This window comes from Loxodonta africana, chromosome 14, assembly GCF_030014295.1.
Source record: "Loxodonta africana isolate mLoxAfr1 chromosome 14, mLoxAfr1.hap2, whole genome shotgun sequence".
Lineage (NCBI taxonomy): Eukaryota > Metazoa > Chordata > Mammalia > Proboscidea > Elephantidae > Loxodonta > Loxodonta africana.
The window spans coordinates 37,338,892-37,357,658 of NC_087355.1; the positions used below are offsets into that span (position 1 = coordinate 37,338,892).

The 18,767-nt window shown below is 37.0% G+C and overlaps 1 protein-coding gene across 12 annotated transcripts in view; it reads left to right on the forward strand.

Moving 5' to 3' along the window:
* The window catches only part of WWP1 (WW domain containing E3 ubiquitin protein ligase 1), a 119,377-nt gene that overhangs the window by 68,514 nt on the left and 32,096 nt on the right, over nucleotides 1–18,767 (forward strand). For 9 of the 12 annotated variants that reach the window (XM_010588383.3, XM_064267882.1, XM_064267884.1 and 6 more), the window contains 3 exons: nucleotides 4,290–4,653; nucleotides 12,758–12,853; nucleotides 14,071–14,245. In XM_010588383.3, coding sequence (XP_010586685.2) covers nucleotides 4,290–4,653; nucleotides 12,758–12,853; nucleotides 14,071–14,245 — 635 coding nt within the window. Of the gene's footprint in view, nucleotides 1–4,289; nucleotides 4,654–12,179; nucleotides 12,384–12,757; nucleotides 12,854–14,070; nucleotides 14,246–18,767 lie in introns of those variants that run through there. The other 3 variants (XM_023545851.2, XM_064267885.1, XM_064267883.1) reach the window with 3 other exon arrangements.

Genomic DNA, 18,767 nt, shown 5'->3' on the forward strand with positions numbered 1-18,767 from the left:
GTATACTTAAATTTTGCTGCAGAAATATTAATGTTAACATCAGAACCTGCTTAGGTATTGTTATAATATACAATATATGCACCATACTACATTTCTGAATTCTATAAAGTTATGGATTCTGGGACCTGGCCCCAAGAGGTTCAGATGATAAGGGATGTGAGCTTATACTAAGGAGTTTAAAACAATTTCTTTTCACTAGAGGCAGTTGCACAAGGGTTATGTTTTCTTTCTGTTCTTTTGAGTGTTGACTAACGGGACCCATTTGATATGTTCTTTGGCTGGATATTGTTAGTTATTTTAATCTAAAATGGGCAAAAGTCATGATGTAGTGCAAAGATTAGATTTGGCTTGTGAAAGGATTGGGTTCAAATCCAGCCCTACCATTTATTAATTGTATGACCTTGGACAAATTTAACATTGTCAAATTTTAGCTCCCCCATTTACAATAAGAGGGTAATACTCAATTAGCCCCCCACATATCTGTCCATTTGTCATAGTGTGGGGGCTTGTGTGTTGCTGTGATGCTAGGAGCTATGCCACGGGTATTCACATACCAGCAAGGTCACCCATGGGGGACAGGTTTCATCTGAGCTTCAAGACTAAGACAGACTGGGGAGAAGGACCCAGGAGTCTACTTCTGAAAATTATTAGCCAGTGAAAACCTTATGAATAGCAGCAGAACATTGTCTAATAGGGTGCTGGAAGATGAGCCCCTCAGGTTGGAAGGCACTCAAAAGACGACTGGGGAAGACCTGCCTCCTCAAAGTAGAGTCAACTTTAATGACGTGGATAAAGTCAAGCTTTCGGGATCTTCATTTGCTGATGACTCAAAATAAGAAGCAGCAGTTACAAACATCCGTTAATTGGAATGTGGAATGTACAAAGTATGAATCCAGGAAAATGGGAAATCATCAAAAATGAAATGGAAGGCATAAAGATCGATACCCTAGGCATTAGTGAGCTGAAATGGACTGGTATTGGTCATTTTTCAATCAGACAGTCATATGGTCTCCTATGCCAGGAATGACAGCTTGAAGAGGAATGGCATTGAATTCATCGTCACAAAGAACACTTCAAGATCTATCCTGAAGTACAACACTGTCAGTGATAGGATAATATCCATAAGCCAACAAGGAAGACCAGTTAATACTACCCTTACTCACATTTACGCACCAGCCACTAAGGCCAAAGATGAAGAAATTGAAGATTTTTTACCAGCTTTTTCATTCTGAAATTGATCGAACATGCAGTCAGGATGCACAGATATTGAAATGTGAAAGTTGGAAACAAAGAAGAAGGATCAGTAGTTGGAAAATATGGCCTTGGTGATAGAAACGATACCAGAGATCATGATTGGAATTTTGCAAGACCAATGACTTCTTCATTGCAAATACCTTTTTTCACTAATACAAATGGCAACTATACACACAGACCTTGCCAGATGGAATACACAGGAATCAAATCAACTACATCTGTGGAAAAAGACAATGGAAAAGCTTGATATCATCAGTCAGAGAACAAGGCCAGGGGTCGACTGTGGAACAGACTATCAATTACTCATATGCGAATTCAAATTGAAACTGAAGAAAATTAGAACAAGTCCACGAGCACCAAAGTACGATTTCGAGTATATCCCACCTGAATTTAGAGGCCACCTCAAGAATAGATTTGATGTATTGAACACTAATGACTGAAGACCAGATGAGTTGCGGAAGGACATCATGAATGCAGAAAGCAAGAGGATATTAAAAAGACAGAAGAGAAAGAAAAGACCTAAATGGTTGTCAGAAGAGACCCTGAAACTCGCTCTTGAACATCGAGTAGCTAAAGCAAAAGGAAAAAGCGATAAAGCAAAAGAACTGAACAGATTTCAAAGGGCGGCTCGAGAAGACAAAGTAAAGTATTGTGATAACATGTGCAGAGACCTGGATAGAAAACCAAAAGGGAAGAACACGCTCAACGTTTATGAGGCTGAAAAAACTGAAGAAAAAATTCAAGTATCGAGTTGCAATAGTGAAGGATTCTATGGGAAAAATATTAAACAATGCAGAAAGCATCAAAAGAAGATGGAAGGAATACACAGAGTCATTATACCAAAAAGAGCTAGTCGACGTTCAACCGTTTTAAGAGGTTGCATATGATCAGGAACCGATGGTACTGAAGGAAACAGTCCAAGCTGCGCTGAAGGCATTGGCAAAAACCAAGGCGCCAGGAATTGATGGAATGTCAGTTGAGATGTTTCAACAAATGGATGTAGCACTGGAAATGGTCCCTCATCTATGCCAAGAAATATGGAAGACTGCTTCCTGGCCAACTGACTGGAAGAGATCCATATTTATGCCTATTCCCAAGAAAGATGATCCAACTGAATGCAGAATTATCGAACAATATCATTAATATTGCATTCAAGCAAAATTTTGCTGAAGATCATTCAAAAGTGGCTGCAGCAGTATATTGACAGGGAACTGCGAGAAATTCAAGCTGGATTTAGAAGAGGACATGGAACCGGGGATATCATTACTGATGTCAGATGGATCTTGGCTGAAAGCAGAGAATACCAGAAGGATGTTTACCTGTGCTTTATTGACTGTGTAAAGGCATTCAACTGTGTGGATCATAACAAATTATGGATGACATTGTAGGGAATGGGAATTCCAGAACACTTAATTGTGCTTATGTGGAACCTGTACATAGATCAAGAGGCAGTTGTTCAAACAGAACAAGGAAATACTGTGTGGTTTAAAGTCAGGAAAGGTGTGGGTCAGAGTTATATCCTTTCACCATACCTGTTCAGTCTGTATGCTGAGCAAATAATCCGAAAAGGTGGACTATATGAAAAAGAACGAGGCATCAAGATTGGCGGAAGACTCGTTAACAACCTGCATTATGCAGGTGACACAACCTTGCTTGCTGAAAATGAGGAGGACTTGAAGCACTTACTGATGAAGATCAAACACTACAGCCTTCAGTATGGATTTACACCTCAACATAAAGAAAACAAAAATCCTCGTAGCTGGGCCAGTAGGCAACATCATGATAAACGGAGAGGAGATTGAGGTTATAGAGGATTTCGTTTTACTTGGATCCACAATTAACACCCATGGAAGCAGCAGTCAAGAAATAAGAAGACACATTGCATTGGGCAAATCGGCTCCAAAAGATCTCTTTAAAGCAAGGATATCACCTTGAGGACTAAGGTGCGCCTGACTCGAGCTATGGTGTTTTTAGTCACCTCATATGCGTGCAAAAGCTGGACAGAGGATAAGGAAGACCAAAGAAGAATTGACACCTTTGAATTGTGTTGGTGAAGAATATTAAATATACCATGGTGGAAGGTCATCGAAAAAGAGGAAGACTCTAAACGAGATGCATCGACACAGTGGCTGCAACAAGAAGTTCAAGCATAGCAACAGTTGTGAGGATGGCACACAACCAGCGTTTCATTCTCTTGTGCATAGGGTTGCTGTAAGTTGGAACCGACTCAGCGGCACCTAACAACAACACAACAGCAACTCAATGAGCTACCTTAATGGATTGTTTTGAAACTTAAATTCGATCATTGATCTAAAACATCTAGCATAGTCCTTGGACAATAATCAGTTGTGGGTGGAGGAAGAACAATTTTCATGGGCATGTAAATTATCAGTTTTCTCACCAATAAAATGGTAATAATGCTGGTATTCCTTTGGGTTCAATAGTTTGCTACGACAACTCATGGAAAATGCTATACCTACAGTTTTAATATAGTAAGAAGGATACAAATGAAGAGGAGATGCATAGGGTGAGGTCTAGAAAGAGTTCCAGGGTGAAGTGTCCATGTCCCAGAAAGGGCCACGCCACACTCCCATATGCATTGACGTCTTTCACCAACCAGAAAAATGAAAATAAAGTATGTCTCTGGGTCCTGGTACTGGGTTATTTCTCTGTGAAATTTTTTTGCCATCTCTAGTAATACTATCTTAAGAATTAATGCCACTGTATACTTCCTACTATTAGCAGAAGCGCTCTTTAGATATTAGCTACCATTTGCATGAAATAAGAGAGATTGAAAGGGATCATTTTTAAGTTTTTATATAGCCCATGCAGACTTTCCTTTAGAATTTATAATTGCAAGGCAAAACATTTGTTATCCTAACGTTGTTTTCTCTTTAAGTTACATTTTTATCATTTACATGTTGTGTATTCCTTAAATGTGAGCAACTTGAAAATATAATTTGTCTTATTTTATAGGCTCTGAATAAGTATAATTGATTGATTAGTTAATTGATTTCTTTGTCATTACCTGATAGATCGTCTTATGAATTTTCCCCTCTTAGTTAATGGAGAGTCATCCTCATCTGCACCAACTGCTAACACGTCCAGCACGGGGCCTGCAATAGCATCTGAAGAACCCACCTTGTCTTCAAATTGCACTAGTACTACCGTTGAGGATCCTTCAGTTCAAGAAATACCACCTTCCTCAGAAAACAATGAATGTATCCCTTCTACCAGCTCAGCACTGGAATCAGAAGCTATAAGTACCCTAGAGCCTGCCGCCTCTAGTTCAGAAAATAGTTCTGCTTATGAAGCAGCCAAAATAAGACAGTCAGATGGGTGTGCGGAACCTATACGGCAGCAGCCTGGAAGTGCCAACACAGAAACTTTGCCATCAGGGTATGTTCAATTTTTATTTTTTAGTGTTTGATTTAGATTTAAGTAGCAATATTTTGATAATATCTTACCACAGAAGGTGTGTATAAAATTTTTCCATAGTTCAGTAATTTGAAGTCTGAATTAGAATATGATTCATATAATTTATTTGCTATAAAAGGAAGTACTTTTTGAAACTAAGAACCGTTGCTCATCTTGTTGAAATATGTGTAGTATGAAGGGAAAAGAGAAAAAAAATTCATATTAATTTTTAAGACCCTCTCAATTTGAACTTTGCTTTATTTTTACTTTTAGGTAAAAATGACCATGGCACTCCACATACTAACCTCGGTTCTCTAGCGTTTTTTATGGTCTGCTCCCCAGGCCCCAAATTTGAGAACAAGTAGCCATCCTTTTTCTCGATTAATACAGAGTGGTGTGTCATCTGCATATCGCAGGTTGTTAATGGGTCTTCCTGCAATTCTGATGCCATGGTCTTCTTCATGTAGTCCAGTTTCTCAGATTATTTGCTCAGCATACAGATTGAATAAGTATGGTGAAAGGATACAACCCTGATGCACACCTCTCCTGATTTTAAACCATGCAGCACCTCCTTGTTCTGTTTGAACAACTCCCTCTTGGCCTAAGTACAGGTTCCTCATGAGCACAATTAAGTGTTCTGGAATTCCCATTCTTCGCAGTGTTATCCATAGTTTGTTATGATCCACACAGTCGAATGCCTTTGCATAGTCAATAAAACACAGGTAAACATCTTTCTAGTATTCTCTGCTTTCAGCCAGGATCCATCTGACATTACCAATGATGTCCCTTATTCTACACCTTCTTCTGAATCTGGCTTCAATTTCTGGCAGTTCCCTGTTGATATACTGCTGCAACTACTTTTGAATGATATTGAGCAAAATTTTACTTACATGTGATATTAATGATACTGTTCAATAATTTCCACATTCTCTTGGATCACCTGTTTTTAAAATGGGTGTAGATATTGGTTGGCTAGGTAGCCGTCTTCCAGTTTTCTTGGCAAGACGAGTGAACGTTTCCAGCTCTGCATCCATTTGTTGAAACATGTCAACTGGTATTCCATCAATTCCTGGAGCTTTGTATTTTGCCAGCACTTTCAGTGCAGCTTGGACTTCTTTGTTCATTACAATTGGTTCTTGATCATATGCTACCTCCTGAAATGGCTGAATGTTGACCAGTTCTTTTTGGTACAGTGACTCTGTGCTTCTTCCATCTTCTTTTGATGCTTCTTGCATCGTTTAATATTTTCCCCATAGAATCCTTTAGTATTGCAATTTGAGGCTTGAATTTTTCCTTCAGTTCTTCCTATTTCAGAAATGCCAAGCGTGTTCTTCCGCTTTTGTTTTCTATCTCCAGGTCTTTGCATGTTTCATTATAATACTTTACTCTGTCTTCTAGAGCCACCCTTTGAAATTCTGTGTTCAGCTCTTTTACTTCATCATTTCTTCTGTTTACTTTAGCTACTTGATGTACAAGAGCAACCTTCAGAGTCTCTTCTGACATCCATTTTGGTCTTTTCTTTCTTTCCTGTCTTTTAAATGACCTTTTGCTTTCTTATATATGTTGTCTTTGATGTTATCCCACAACTCATCTGGTCTTTGGTAATTATTGTTCGATGGAAAGTCACATAACCCTGCTGATCGGCTCAACTCAGTTGCTTTTTATTGTTGGTTAGTAGTTCTTAATCTTTTTTTTAATTTCACACTGTCGTTGTTCAACTCCCCATGATATTCTAGGAGTGTTCTATACATGTATTCTATTTTTTCATCTCTCCCGTATTTACTTATCAGTGTTTTTATCTGTTTATTTGGCTGAACTTTGTTTATTTGTGGATGATAAACCCATTGCCATGGAATCAATTCCAACTCATAGCGACCATGTAGGACAAAGTAGAACTGCCCCATAGGATTTCCACAGCTGGAATCTTTACGGACTGCCACATCTTTCTTCCAACTGCTGACCTTTCTATTAGCAGCTGAACGCTTAACTACTGCGCCACCAGGGCTCCTTTACTAATATTAATTAATGATTTGTCAGCTAAGCCTTTACGAGACATATTTAGTGGTCTAGACTTGTTAACATACGTATACACTATAATCTGAAAATGCTCTAATGGAAATATGGACAGTGTACTGTGATAAAAGTACTTTCCAACTCAACTCACAGTAGTCAGAATGTCTACACTTGGCTGTCGAAACTGCACTTCTAGAGGTGTCTCATTGCCCTCTTGCCCTGATCTTCTCACTGTGTCTAACTTTAACTATTAAATCTGTATGTTCAGGCCAGACCTTTCCCCTAAACTTATTTTCACCTGCTTATTGGAAATTCTTTCCTCTGTTTCCTTCAAGCATTTCAGACCCTTTTTGTCCCTCTCAAAAATCTCTCATTGTCCCTGGGTCTACTATCTTTGGTAACTCAGTCGTTTATCCTAGTTTCTCATGTGTCAGCCACTGTGACAGATACATGTATGAAGCCGTTCTTAGGTCAAGAGCCTCATGGTCTAATGGGGGGTAAAGATAAGCAAAGAATTAGTGACAGTGCAGTACAATTAAAAAAATGCTAGAGGTTTCTTTAGGATGCTGTGGGAGGGCACATATGAGGGGGGCTCTAGGGCGGGGAAATAGGGAAAAATGACCTATGCTGTTGAGATCAAAGAATATTTTCTAGAAGAGATAACACTTAAGGTGGTAAGAGGTTTCATTCCAAGTAGAGCGAACACTATGTTCAAATCTCTAGCAGTCATAAAAAAGAATAAGGTAGCCTCAGGAAATAGTATTTTGTTACAGCTTGAGTTCTACATTTGAGGAAGCAAGGTACATAGTGCTGAAGAACAAACCTGTGTATGCCTGCTGAGGGTAGGAGTTTATCCTGAAAACCATGGATAAGCGTTAAAGAATTTTAAGCAGAGGAGTGAGGTAATCTTATTCACATTTTATTAAGATCATTCTAGCTGTGATATAAACGGACAGATTGGGAGTTAAAGAGACGAGTTAGGATAGTAGCCAGGCTGTTTTATAAATGAGGGAAGCAGGCATTCCAAATCAAAACGATAAGTACAAAAATGTAATTCTTTAGGGGCCAAATAAATGCTTCAACAGACCCGTAGTAACCATTTGTGATCTCTGCAATAGAACAGTTTTACATAAGTCTAGATGAATGTTTTCAAGTCGCAGGTTACAGCCAAGTTTATAACCAGCATTTAAACACATAAAAATGAGATAAATCAGCAAAGACTAAAATAGAAGATACTGGAGTGTGTTACATGTAATAAGAGTTAACACTGTTTCCTGAAACTTTGTTTTTCTGGTGTGTGCCTGTATGTGTAAAATCCGTAGATGAATAGCAGTCCAGCACACAGAGTGGTTTATGTAAGTGTATGTGTTACTCTGTGAACTGTGGTTAAAAAAAAAAAAAGTTTAAAAGCCATTGATCCTGAAGAGAAACCAAGCTAGCCTGAACTAAGGTAAACACTCATCTTCTAGGTTGATATTAAGCTGGGACTAGTTGTGGGAAAGTGGAAGAAATAGAAAGAATGGAGCCAGGGTTGATCCTTCTGGTTTAGGCAGTGCTGGGCACTGGGTGGGCTGGGTGGCTTGTAAAAGCTTCTGAGTTGGCGGTTTCCAACTGTGCATTAGCTTCCTCTTCCCTCAGAAGTCTGTCTTTGTCCCTGTATCTCCTGTCTTTGATAAGTTGCTTAATTATTGATCCGATTACAAAGTAGAATCATGGGCTCCTAGGCCTTACAGTGAGCTTGAGAACCACTGCCCCAAGTGCTTTTGTTAAATAATTCTTTATTCTCCACAGTTATAACATTGATTCACTTAATGCAGAGACGCACAGGTGAAATGAAAAAGTCTGTGTACTGAAATCTAATTTTCAGATCAGTGGAAAATCAGATTCGCGTGTTAGTATTGGATTGCTTCTTCAGAGAGAGTAAAAAATAGCTTCCTGTGTCTTTTCCAGCCTCCAGATAGTGCTTAAGTTTCTGGATGGTGATATAGTTGACTGAGATTGATTCTAGAAAGAATATTGGACTTGGGATAGGAGATTGAGTTCTGTACTTGTAGGGCATCCAGCTGTTGGTTTCAGAGAGGCAGCTATATATACAGTTCCAGAACTGAGGAAGAATATTCTGAATGAAGAGTGTCGTGGGCTGGGGATAAGATTTGAGTGTTAGGCCAGGCTTGATCTTGGAGCCTCAGGACCTTTGCATTTGCTCTCACTTTTGTCTGGAATGTTTTTTCCCCAGATATCTGCATGATTCACATTCAGGTCTCTGCTCAAACAATACCTTTTTCTAATATGTCTGGAGGCCTTCCCTGACTGCCCTGTCCAGGCAGCCTACGCTCATCTCCCAATCCCCTTACACTTCATTATTTTTTCCCATTTTATTTTGGAAATTTACAAACATACAGAAAAGTTGAAAGACTTTTATTCTACTACTCTTATCTCAAATCTCTTCACCTTCTGTTTTTTAAATTCATTGCAATAAATTACAGATACTAGTATACTTCTCCCATCAACATTTCAGTTTGCCTATCATTAGAGTTCAATATTTTAGATTATTTTAGGTTAAGTTTACATAGAAGGAAATGCATAACCCTTAACTGTACCATTTTGGTGAATTTTGATAAATGCATACATCTGTGTAACTGAAACCCCTGTCAGGATATAGAACATTACCATCACCCCAGAAAGTTCTCTCCAGCCTGTTTTGCAGTCAGTCGTTATTCCTACCTTCAGAGAGGCAGTCACTATTCTGATTTTTTTCTACTGTAGATTAGTTTTGCCTATTCTAGAACTTAATATAATCAGTATGAACACTTTGTGTTTTTTTTGAAATCATCATAAAATAGCCTTATTATTTTTCATTATAACACTTTTATCACCACATGACATGTATTTGTGTGCTTATTGTCTGTTTTCTTCCCAGCAGACTGAAAAAGACATTATTTTGTCCATTTCTGTATTTCTAGTGCTTAAAACTGTACCTGCCACACAGAAGGTACTCAATAAATATTTGTTAATAAGCATATTAGTGCTTGACTAAATTATATTGAGTAAGAGAGCAATTGGGCAAAAATTCAGACTTGTAAATGTCTCTGGAAGAAATGGTTAACAAGATCGAAAGCTATTAAAAAATTCAGATAAGAACTGAAAGACATCCATTGAGTTTAACAACAAAAAGGTTATGTTGATCTTTGACAAAGTGGTTTCTGGGAAATAGAGCTGTATTCAAATTGCTGTGAGTTGGGAGTGAATATTTTTCCCTGTCAAGACACTGGAAAAGAAAGGGATGGTAGATGGGAGTAGACAAAAAATACAAAAGATACACATGCAAAGGAATGAAGCTGGACCCGCATCTGACATCGCATATGAAAATTAACTCCAAATAGATCAGTGACCTAAATGTAAGAACTAAAACCATAAAACTCTTAGAACAAAACATAGGAGTAATGCTTTGGGATGAGCTCAAACATAGCAACAACTGTGAGAATGGCACGGGACTGGGCAGTGTTTCATTCTGTTATACCTAGGGTCACTGTGAGTCGGAACCGACTTAACAGTACCTAATAACAACAGTGATTTGGGACCTAGTTTCAGCAATGGATTCTTAGATATGACAACAAAAGCACAAGCAACAGAAGACAAAATAGATAAATTGGACTTCATCAAAATTAAAAGTTTTTGTGCATCAGAGGACTTTTATCAACAAGTTTAAGAGATTGCCTATAGAATGGGGGAAGGATACAGAGGAACCATGTATCTGGTAAGAGTTTAAAATTCAGAATATATAAAGAAGTATAAGTCAACAACAAAAAGAGAAGTGATCAAATGGGCAGAGGACATTTAATAGACATTTCCCTAAAGAAGATAACAAATGGCCAGTAACCGTGTGAAAAGATGCTCAGTCATTCATTAGGGAAATGCAAATCAAAACCACAGTGAGATATCACTCACACCCACAAGGGTGGTTAATATCAGACAAATGGAAAATAACAAGTGTCGGCAAGGTTGCAGAGAAGTTGAAACCATCATCTATTGGTGGTGGGAACATAAAACAGTGTAGCCTCTGTGAAAAACAGTCTGGTGGTTCCTCAGAAGGTTAAGCACAGAATACCATACGACCCAACAATCCCAATCCTAGGTATGTACGCAAAAGATTTGGGAGGGACTCAGATACTTGTACACCAGTGCTCATTGTAGCATTATTCATAATAGCCAAAGGTGGAAACAACCCAAGTGTCCTTCAGCAGATGAATGGATACACAAAATGTGACATATCCATACATGGAATATTATTCACTTATAAAGAGAAATTGAATTTTACACTAAAAAATGGTTAAAATGACACTTGTGCACTTAAAAATGGTTACAATGGCAAATATATTGTTATATATATATTTTACCATACCCTGCTTGAAGAAAGCAGACTATTTAGTATAAGAGTAGAGTAAGACATACATAAAATAAGAACAAGATCTATGAAAAAGGAATACTCAGAGAATCAAAAAGCTCTTGGAAATTTAATTCTTTGGTAAAGAAATTTCCCAGAAAGTATAGCAAAAAGATAAATTTATCAAATGAAATAGGAAAATAAGAGGACTTAGTCCAGAAAGAGAGGAAATCCAACAAAACAAAACAAAAAAACCTTTGGCAAACTTGAAGGACATGAATTTCTTTATTGAAAGAGTCCACCAAAACTCAGGATAATGAGTGAAAATAAAACCTACATTAAGACACCTTGTTATGCAAATTTTAATACACTGGGGCCAAAGAAAAAATCCTAAACATTTCCAGAGATTAAGAAAAATAAGAAAACCCAGTTTCCTACTAATCAGAGTGGAATCAGACTTCTCAGAATCAACGCTTAGAAACTAGAAGACCGGTGCCTTAAGTACTAAGGGAAATTTTGTTTAACTACACTGTCAGGTGTGTACATGGATTCAATACATTTTCAGACATTCTGGGTTTCTGAAAGTTTACTTCCCATGTCTTCTTAAGAAGTTATTGGAACAAGTGCTTCTCCAAACCTAGACAATGAAAGTGAAAGACATGGGATCCAGAAAATAAGGGATCTAATAGAAGTGAAAGGAGTTGCCAGGAAGACGGTCAAAGGAAAGCCCAAGATGACAGACATACAGCAGGTCTAGCAATCAACCAGTCTACACTGAAAGCTAGTCAGAAGGCAGATAAAATTGATAGTATACCTAATGCGCTTGAATATTTTGAGAGGACATCATGGTCATCATGTAGGAAAATAACATAAGGCCTCTCTAAAAGAAATCAAATTTAATTTGGGGTTCCTTTGTTTAGGAGAAAGGAATATATTTCCCATTCATTCCACATTAAAATTGAAAATAAGGATATTAAATACAAACTGTATCGATTTGGTTTTGTTTTGTTTTTTACATTGAAAGTTTTTCTTCTATATTAAGGGAAGACCAAGAGAAGGAAACAAGTATCATAAAAGGGAAAATGGAAGATTGAGAGTCTTTGAGATTGAACAGAAAAGATAAAGTCATGATGTCCATAAACCCAGAGGCTTACCAAAAGGAAGACAGGCATAGGTGTGCAGAGAAAGAAGACACCATTGGCACATAGAAGAAAAAGTTTTCATGGAGCAGTATTGCCACATATTTCTGTAGAACTAATTTTCCCAAAACCTTTTAGATGCGTATTTTTTAAATTCTTAGGCAATGGAATTATAGGTAAAAATGGATATTATGTCATTGGCATTTTATACGCTGGGCTTGAAATTAGGCTGAATGTTGCTCCTTTTAATTAAATTTCTGTTTTCTAATAATTTGGAATTTGGTAAATTAGAAACTTTTTAAAAATTTAGGAATTACTCTATCCCTTTTCTGGTAACTAAACTTAGTATTTGAGTTTCCAGTACCGTTAGGAAAAAGGGAATAATGAAGACTCTAAAAACCACTGATAATTGAGAAAAGAAAGCACTTAAAAATACGTAGTCTTTTAAAGTAAAGTTTATCTATTATTTTTCTGATTATAAGGAGGAATTATTTTTCCAGATAGTTCTACTTTGTTGTGTTTTAGTTTTATTTTTGTATTTTTGTTAAAGTTGGGAACAGAGAAAAGATCCTCATGGAAGGACCTATTACGTGGATCATAATACCCGAACCACCACGTGGGAGAGACCACAACCTTTACCGCCAGGGTAATGTGGCATCTTTTTGCATCTTCAGTGGTGTTTTGTCACACTTGTCATTTTTAAATTTATTTAGTGCAACATAAAATTCGTTCTGCAGATTGTTTCCTTACCTAATTGGTTTGCGTGTGTGAGTAATGAATGTTTAATAAGTGAGTTTTTTGTTGTTTTATTATATCTCTTATAGTTAGATAGCCTGAAGGGCTTCCTCAAGACGTTGTCAAACGTTGACATGAGTTACTGAGAGAAGGTACAGAATTTTGATCCAGATTTGGTCCCTGTTATTTTTTACAGAATCAAAGGCAATTTAGATGGATAGTTCTCCATAGATAGAATTTTAAACTATGTAATTTCATGAGATGTAATGACGTAAAAAATTTTGAGAGTGAGTCAAAATAGTGATCTACAAAGATAGCTACAAATAAAATTTTACTACACTTTGGGTAAATTTGTAATGTTGTTAATTGCCTACGGGTCAATTCCGAGCCATGGCGACCCATTTGTGCGATGTAGAACTGCACCATAAGGCTTTCAAGGCTGTGACCTTTCAGAAGCCTGCCTTCTGAGACACCTCTGGCTGGATTTGAACCGCCAACCTTTTGGCTAGTAGTTGAGTGCTTAACCATTTGCGCTACTCAGGAAGTCTTAAATTCATAATGTTGTTGTTGTTAGGTGCCCTTGAGTTGATTTTTGACTCTTAGTGACCCAATGTGACAGAGTAGAACTGCCCCAGAGGGTTTCCTCTTGGTAACCTTTCTCCTGTGGAACCACTCGGTGGGTCCAGACCATCAACAGCAGCCAAGCACTTAACATTTCCACCACCAGAGCTCCTTAAATTCACAATAGAGGGTTTTAAGTGAATAAAAACATTTCTACTTTATAGTAAATAAATATGATATTAGGCTGCCTGCCACTCAGGGCCTTTCAAAACTGGTCTTTTTTTTTAACCTTTTGTATTCTTATCTTTCATAACTCTTTACACATACCCTACGTATGGAAACCCTGGTGGCGTAGTAGTTAAGATGTATGGCTGCTAACCAAAAGGCTGGCAGTTTGAGTCCACCAGGCACGTTACATGTTCATAGTATCCTGAAGAATATCAGTATTTCTGTTCCTTTAAGTTATTTTATCATATCTTAGACTTGATTTTTAAATTATTTGAGTATTTACTAACTTCTTTTTGGTTTCTTATATTGGGAGATGATTGTTTATTTTAATTTTGGTAGTTGGGAAAGAAGAGTTGATGATCGTGGGAGGGTTTATTATGTGGATCATAACACCCGAACAACAACATGGCAGCGGCCTACCATGGAATCTGTTCGAAACTTTGAACAGTGGCAGTCTCAGCGGAACCAGTTGCAGGGAGCTATGCAGCAGTTCAACCAGCGATACCTCTATTCGGTAATTAGCAGATTTTGTTAATACAGTATTCTCCCTCAGGCATTGCCCTTTTCTACTTTTGTGATTTATTTATGTATTTATTTTAATATTATGGACTGCATTACAGGTATTTTTTAGTTAATCTTTAATTGTTGTTTCTGATATATATGTATAAGCACTTCGAGTTTTTAAAAGATATCCTGATTTACTAACATAACCATAACACTCAGTTTTATATCCTTATTAAGGGTGGTTTCATAAATGCAGTTTCTTAATAATATGTCTTTACCAATTCCCCATCCTCCACCATTAATTATAATCATTTTGTTTGCTTTAAACAAAACCATGTGCCTTGTGATTTTACTTAGGGCCAGTCATGTCACTTTCTAGTTATTCTTATTTCATCCCAGCTTCTAAGAAACAACACTTGCCTCTCTTTTGGCTTACCAAAGATAATTCTGGGATTGGAGACAGTTTTGTCCAAAAAAATCTCATGGTATTTGGAAATGCAGACAATTGGTGATTGATTTAGTTTCATAAGCAAACATCTACGAGACAAGTGGGGGAAAAAAACTATTAAATAGGTATGATTTCAGGAGGTAGAAAAGATAAAGTATCTCTAGATAGTGCTTTGAACCAACTGGTAGAAAACCCAAAACGTAGAGGCTAACAAGTTAGAAAAGAAGTATGAGAGAGACATGGAAAGAAAAATAACTCTTAAAAATCCTGCCTCAGGCTGCCACTTTCAAGTCTGTTTTCTTCAGAGGTTAAATAAAAAGTCCCTAGAAGGGAGGGAGTGGAGCAACCCAGCTTCCACAGCATCCCTTGCTGCCACCAATTGCTGGTTCTTTGGTGACTTGTACAGAAATCTATGGTAAGGTTCCATAGTTGTGCTATATATATGTGTATGTGTGTATATAATACAAGAAATTATGTGCTGTGTCTATTTGTTTTTGGTTAGACCTATCTGTACATACAAAAACTTTGAGGAGATAGGGCTGAATAAGGTAAAAGGTATTTATCAGTAGCGTGTTCTGCACATGTTAGAAACATCCTGCTTACAAAGATTGAGGTTTCTTTTCTTGGAGAGAGATGCGCTCTAGGGATTTCTGCCTGTACCATTTTGGCCACAACGGATTACTCTACCAACCCAGCCACAAGGGAGCTTGGTAATGGAATAGTCTTAGATGGATACGTTGCATCTCAAACAAAACAGTGGTTTGGTTATCAAGGAAGGAGTGGCAAATGAATATTGAAAATACAATTAGCGACATCAGTTACAAGGTTATAAAATATTCATCAGGGCACATGAGTTTTATCACTAAGAAATGATTTTCTAAGTAATGATTTTTATGTTTGTCATTCTTTTAAAATTCATGGTAGAATGTTTATATTTTCTTCAGAATCTGTATTTCTAGGTTTTAATAATAATGTGTAAGCATAGATATTTATATATGAATATGTAAAAGATACTGATATTAAGATTTCTATAAGTTTATTTATATACAGGTAGTACTGGAGCTTAATATTGGTTTTAATGAAAGGCATGTTTTAAAGAGCAGTGTGACTTGATGACCCAAAATCAGATTATACACAAGAATAGTGAATAGACTCAGGCATATATATCTGGCAACAGCCCAGACCAGCTGGTAATAGGTCATAAGTAAGTCAAGGGCTACAGCAATCAAGACAGCACAATCTAGTAGCCCATCCACGTGTATTGAAAGAAAACAAAACAAGATAAGACTCAGTAAGCAAATATAGAATAAATCACTGCAATATCTTAGTGATGGCTTGCAGACAGCAGTCGATATCAAACCACATAAAGAAACAGACCATGACAGCTTCTACAACCCCCCAAACAAAAGAATCAAAATCTTTCCCAAATGAAGATACAATCCTGGAATTATCAGATACAGAATATAAAAAACTAATTTACAGAATGCTTCAAGACATCAGGGATGACCTCAGAAATGAAATAAGGCAAACCACAGAAAAAGCCAAGGAACACACTGATAAAACAGTTGAAGAACTCAAAAGATTATTCAAGAACATAGTGGAAAAATTAATAAGTTGCAAGAATCCATAGAGAGACAGCATGCAGAAATCCAAAAGATTAACAATAAAATTACAGAATTAGTCAGCGCAATAGGAAGTCAGAGGAGCAGACTCGAGCAATTAGAATGCAGAGTGGGAAATCTGGAGGACCAGGGAATTAACACCAACATAGCTGAAAAAAAATCAGATAAAAGAATTAAAAAAAATGAAGAAACCCTAAGAATCATGTGGGACTCTTATCAAGAAGGATAACTTGGGTGTGATTGGAGTCCCAGAACAGGGAGGGAGGACAGAAAACACAGAGAGAATAGTTGAAGATCTGCTGACAGAAAACTTCCCTGACATCATGAAAGACGAAAGGATATCTATCCAAGATGCTCATCGAACCCCATTTAAGACTGATCCCAAAAGAAAAACACCAAGACATATTATCATCAAACTTGCCAAAACCAAAGATAAAGAGAAAATTTTAAAAGCAGCCAGGGAGAAAAGAACGGTTTCCTTCAAGGGAGAATCAATAAGAATAAGTTCAGACTACTCAGCAGAAACCATGCAGGCAAGAAGGCAATGGGATGACATATACAGAGCACTGAAGGAGAAGAACTGCCAACCAAGGATCATATATCCAGCAAAACTCTCTCTGAAATATGAAGGCAAAATTAAGACATTTACAGATAAACACAAGCTTAGAGAATTTGCAAAAACCAAACGAAAGCTACGAGAAATACTAAAGGAAATTGTTTGGTCAGAAAACCAATAATATCAGATACCAGCACAACACAAGGTCACAGAATAGAACATCCTGATATCAACTCAAATAGGAAAATCGCAAAAACAAATTAAGATTAATTAAAAAAAAAAAATGCTCAAAACAGGGAATCATTGAAGTCAATATGTAAAAGATCACAATAATCAAAAAGAGGGACTAAATACAGGTGGCATAGAACTGCCATATGGAGAGGGATGCAAGGCGATATAAGACAACACAAGTTAGGTTTTTACTTAGAAAAATAGGGGTAAATATTAAGGTAACCACAAAGAGGTATAACAACTCCATAACTCAAAATAAAAACCAAGAAAAACGTAACGACTCAGCAAACATAAAGTCAAATACTATGAAAATGAGGATCTCACAATTTACAAAGAAAAACGCCTCAGCACAAAACAGTAAGTGGAAAAATGAAATTGTCAATAACACATAAAAAGGCATCAAAATGACAACACTAAACACTTATCTATAATTACGCTGAATGTAAATGGACTAAATGCACCAATAAAGAGACAGAGAGTCTCAGACTGGATAAAGAAACACGATCCGTGTATATGCTGCCTACAAGAGACACACCTTAGACTTAGAGACACAAACAAACTAAAACTCAAAGGATGGAAAAAAATACATCAAGCAAACAATAAACAAAAAAGAAGAGGAGTAGCAATATAAATTTCTGACAAATAGACTTTAAACTTAAATCCACCACAAAGGATAAAGAAGGACACTACATAATGATAAAAGGGACAATTGACCAGGAAGATATAACCATATTAAATATTTATGCACCCAGTGACAGGGCTGCAAGATACATAAATCAAATTTTAACAGAACTGAAAAGTGAGATAAGACACCTCCACAATTATAGTAGGAGACTTCAACTCACCACTTTCGGAGAAGGACAGGACATCCAGTAAGAAGCTCAATAGAGACACGGAAGACCTACTTACAACAGTCAACCAACTTGACCTCATTGACTTAAACAGAACTCTCCACCCAACTGCTGCAAAGTATACTTTTTTTTCTAGCGCACATGGAACATTCTCTACAATAGACCACATATTAGGTTATAAAACAAACCTTTGCAGAATCCAAAACATCGAAATATTACAAAGCATCTTCTCAGACCACAAGGCCATAAAAGTGGAAATCAATAACAGAAAAATTAGGGAAAAGAAATCAAATACTTGGAAACTGAACAATACACTCCTGAAAAAAGACTGGGTTATAGAAGACATTAAGGAGGGAATAAGGAAATTCACAGACTGCAACGAGAATGAAAATACTTCCTATCAAAACCTCTGGGACACAGCAAAAGCAGTGCTCAGAGGCCAATTTATATCGATAAATGCACACATACACAAAGAAGAAAGAGCCAAAATCAGAGAACTGTCCCTACAACTTGAACAAATAGAAAGTGAGCAACAAAAGAATCCGTCAGGCACCAGAAGAAAGCAAATAATAAAAATTAGAGCTGAACTAAATGAATTAGAGAACATAAAGAGCAGTGTGATAATTGTTTTATTTTTAAACAAACAATATTGTCTCCTAAAATATCGTAGTTTTCTATATCATGTTCTTCCATCTCATCTTGCCAGTATAGATTATTGTGGAAGAACTAGGAGATTAAAGTATTGATGGCAGTACGTTTCTTCTAAATCATTTTAGAAAAACTTAAGGGTAATTTGCCCAGTTGATTGACCGTTCTTATAGCAT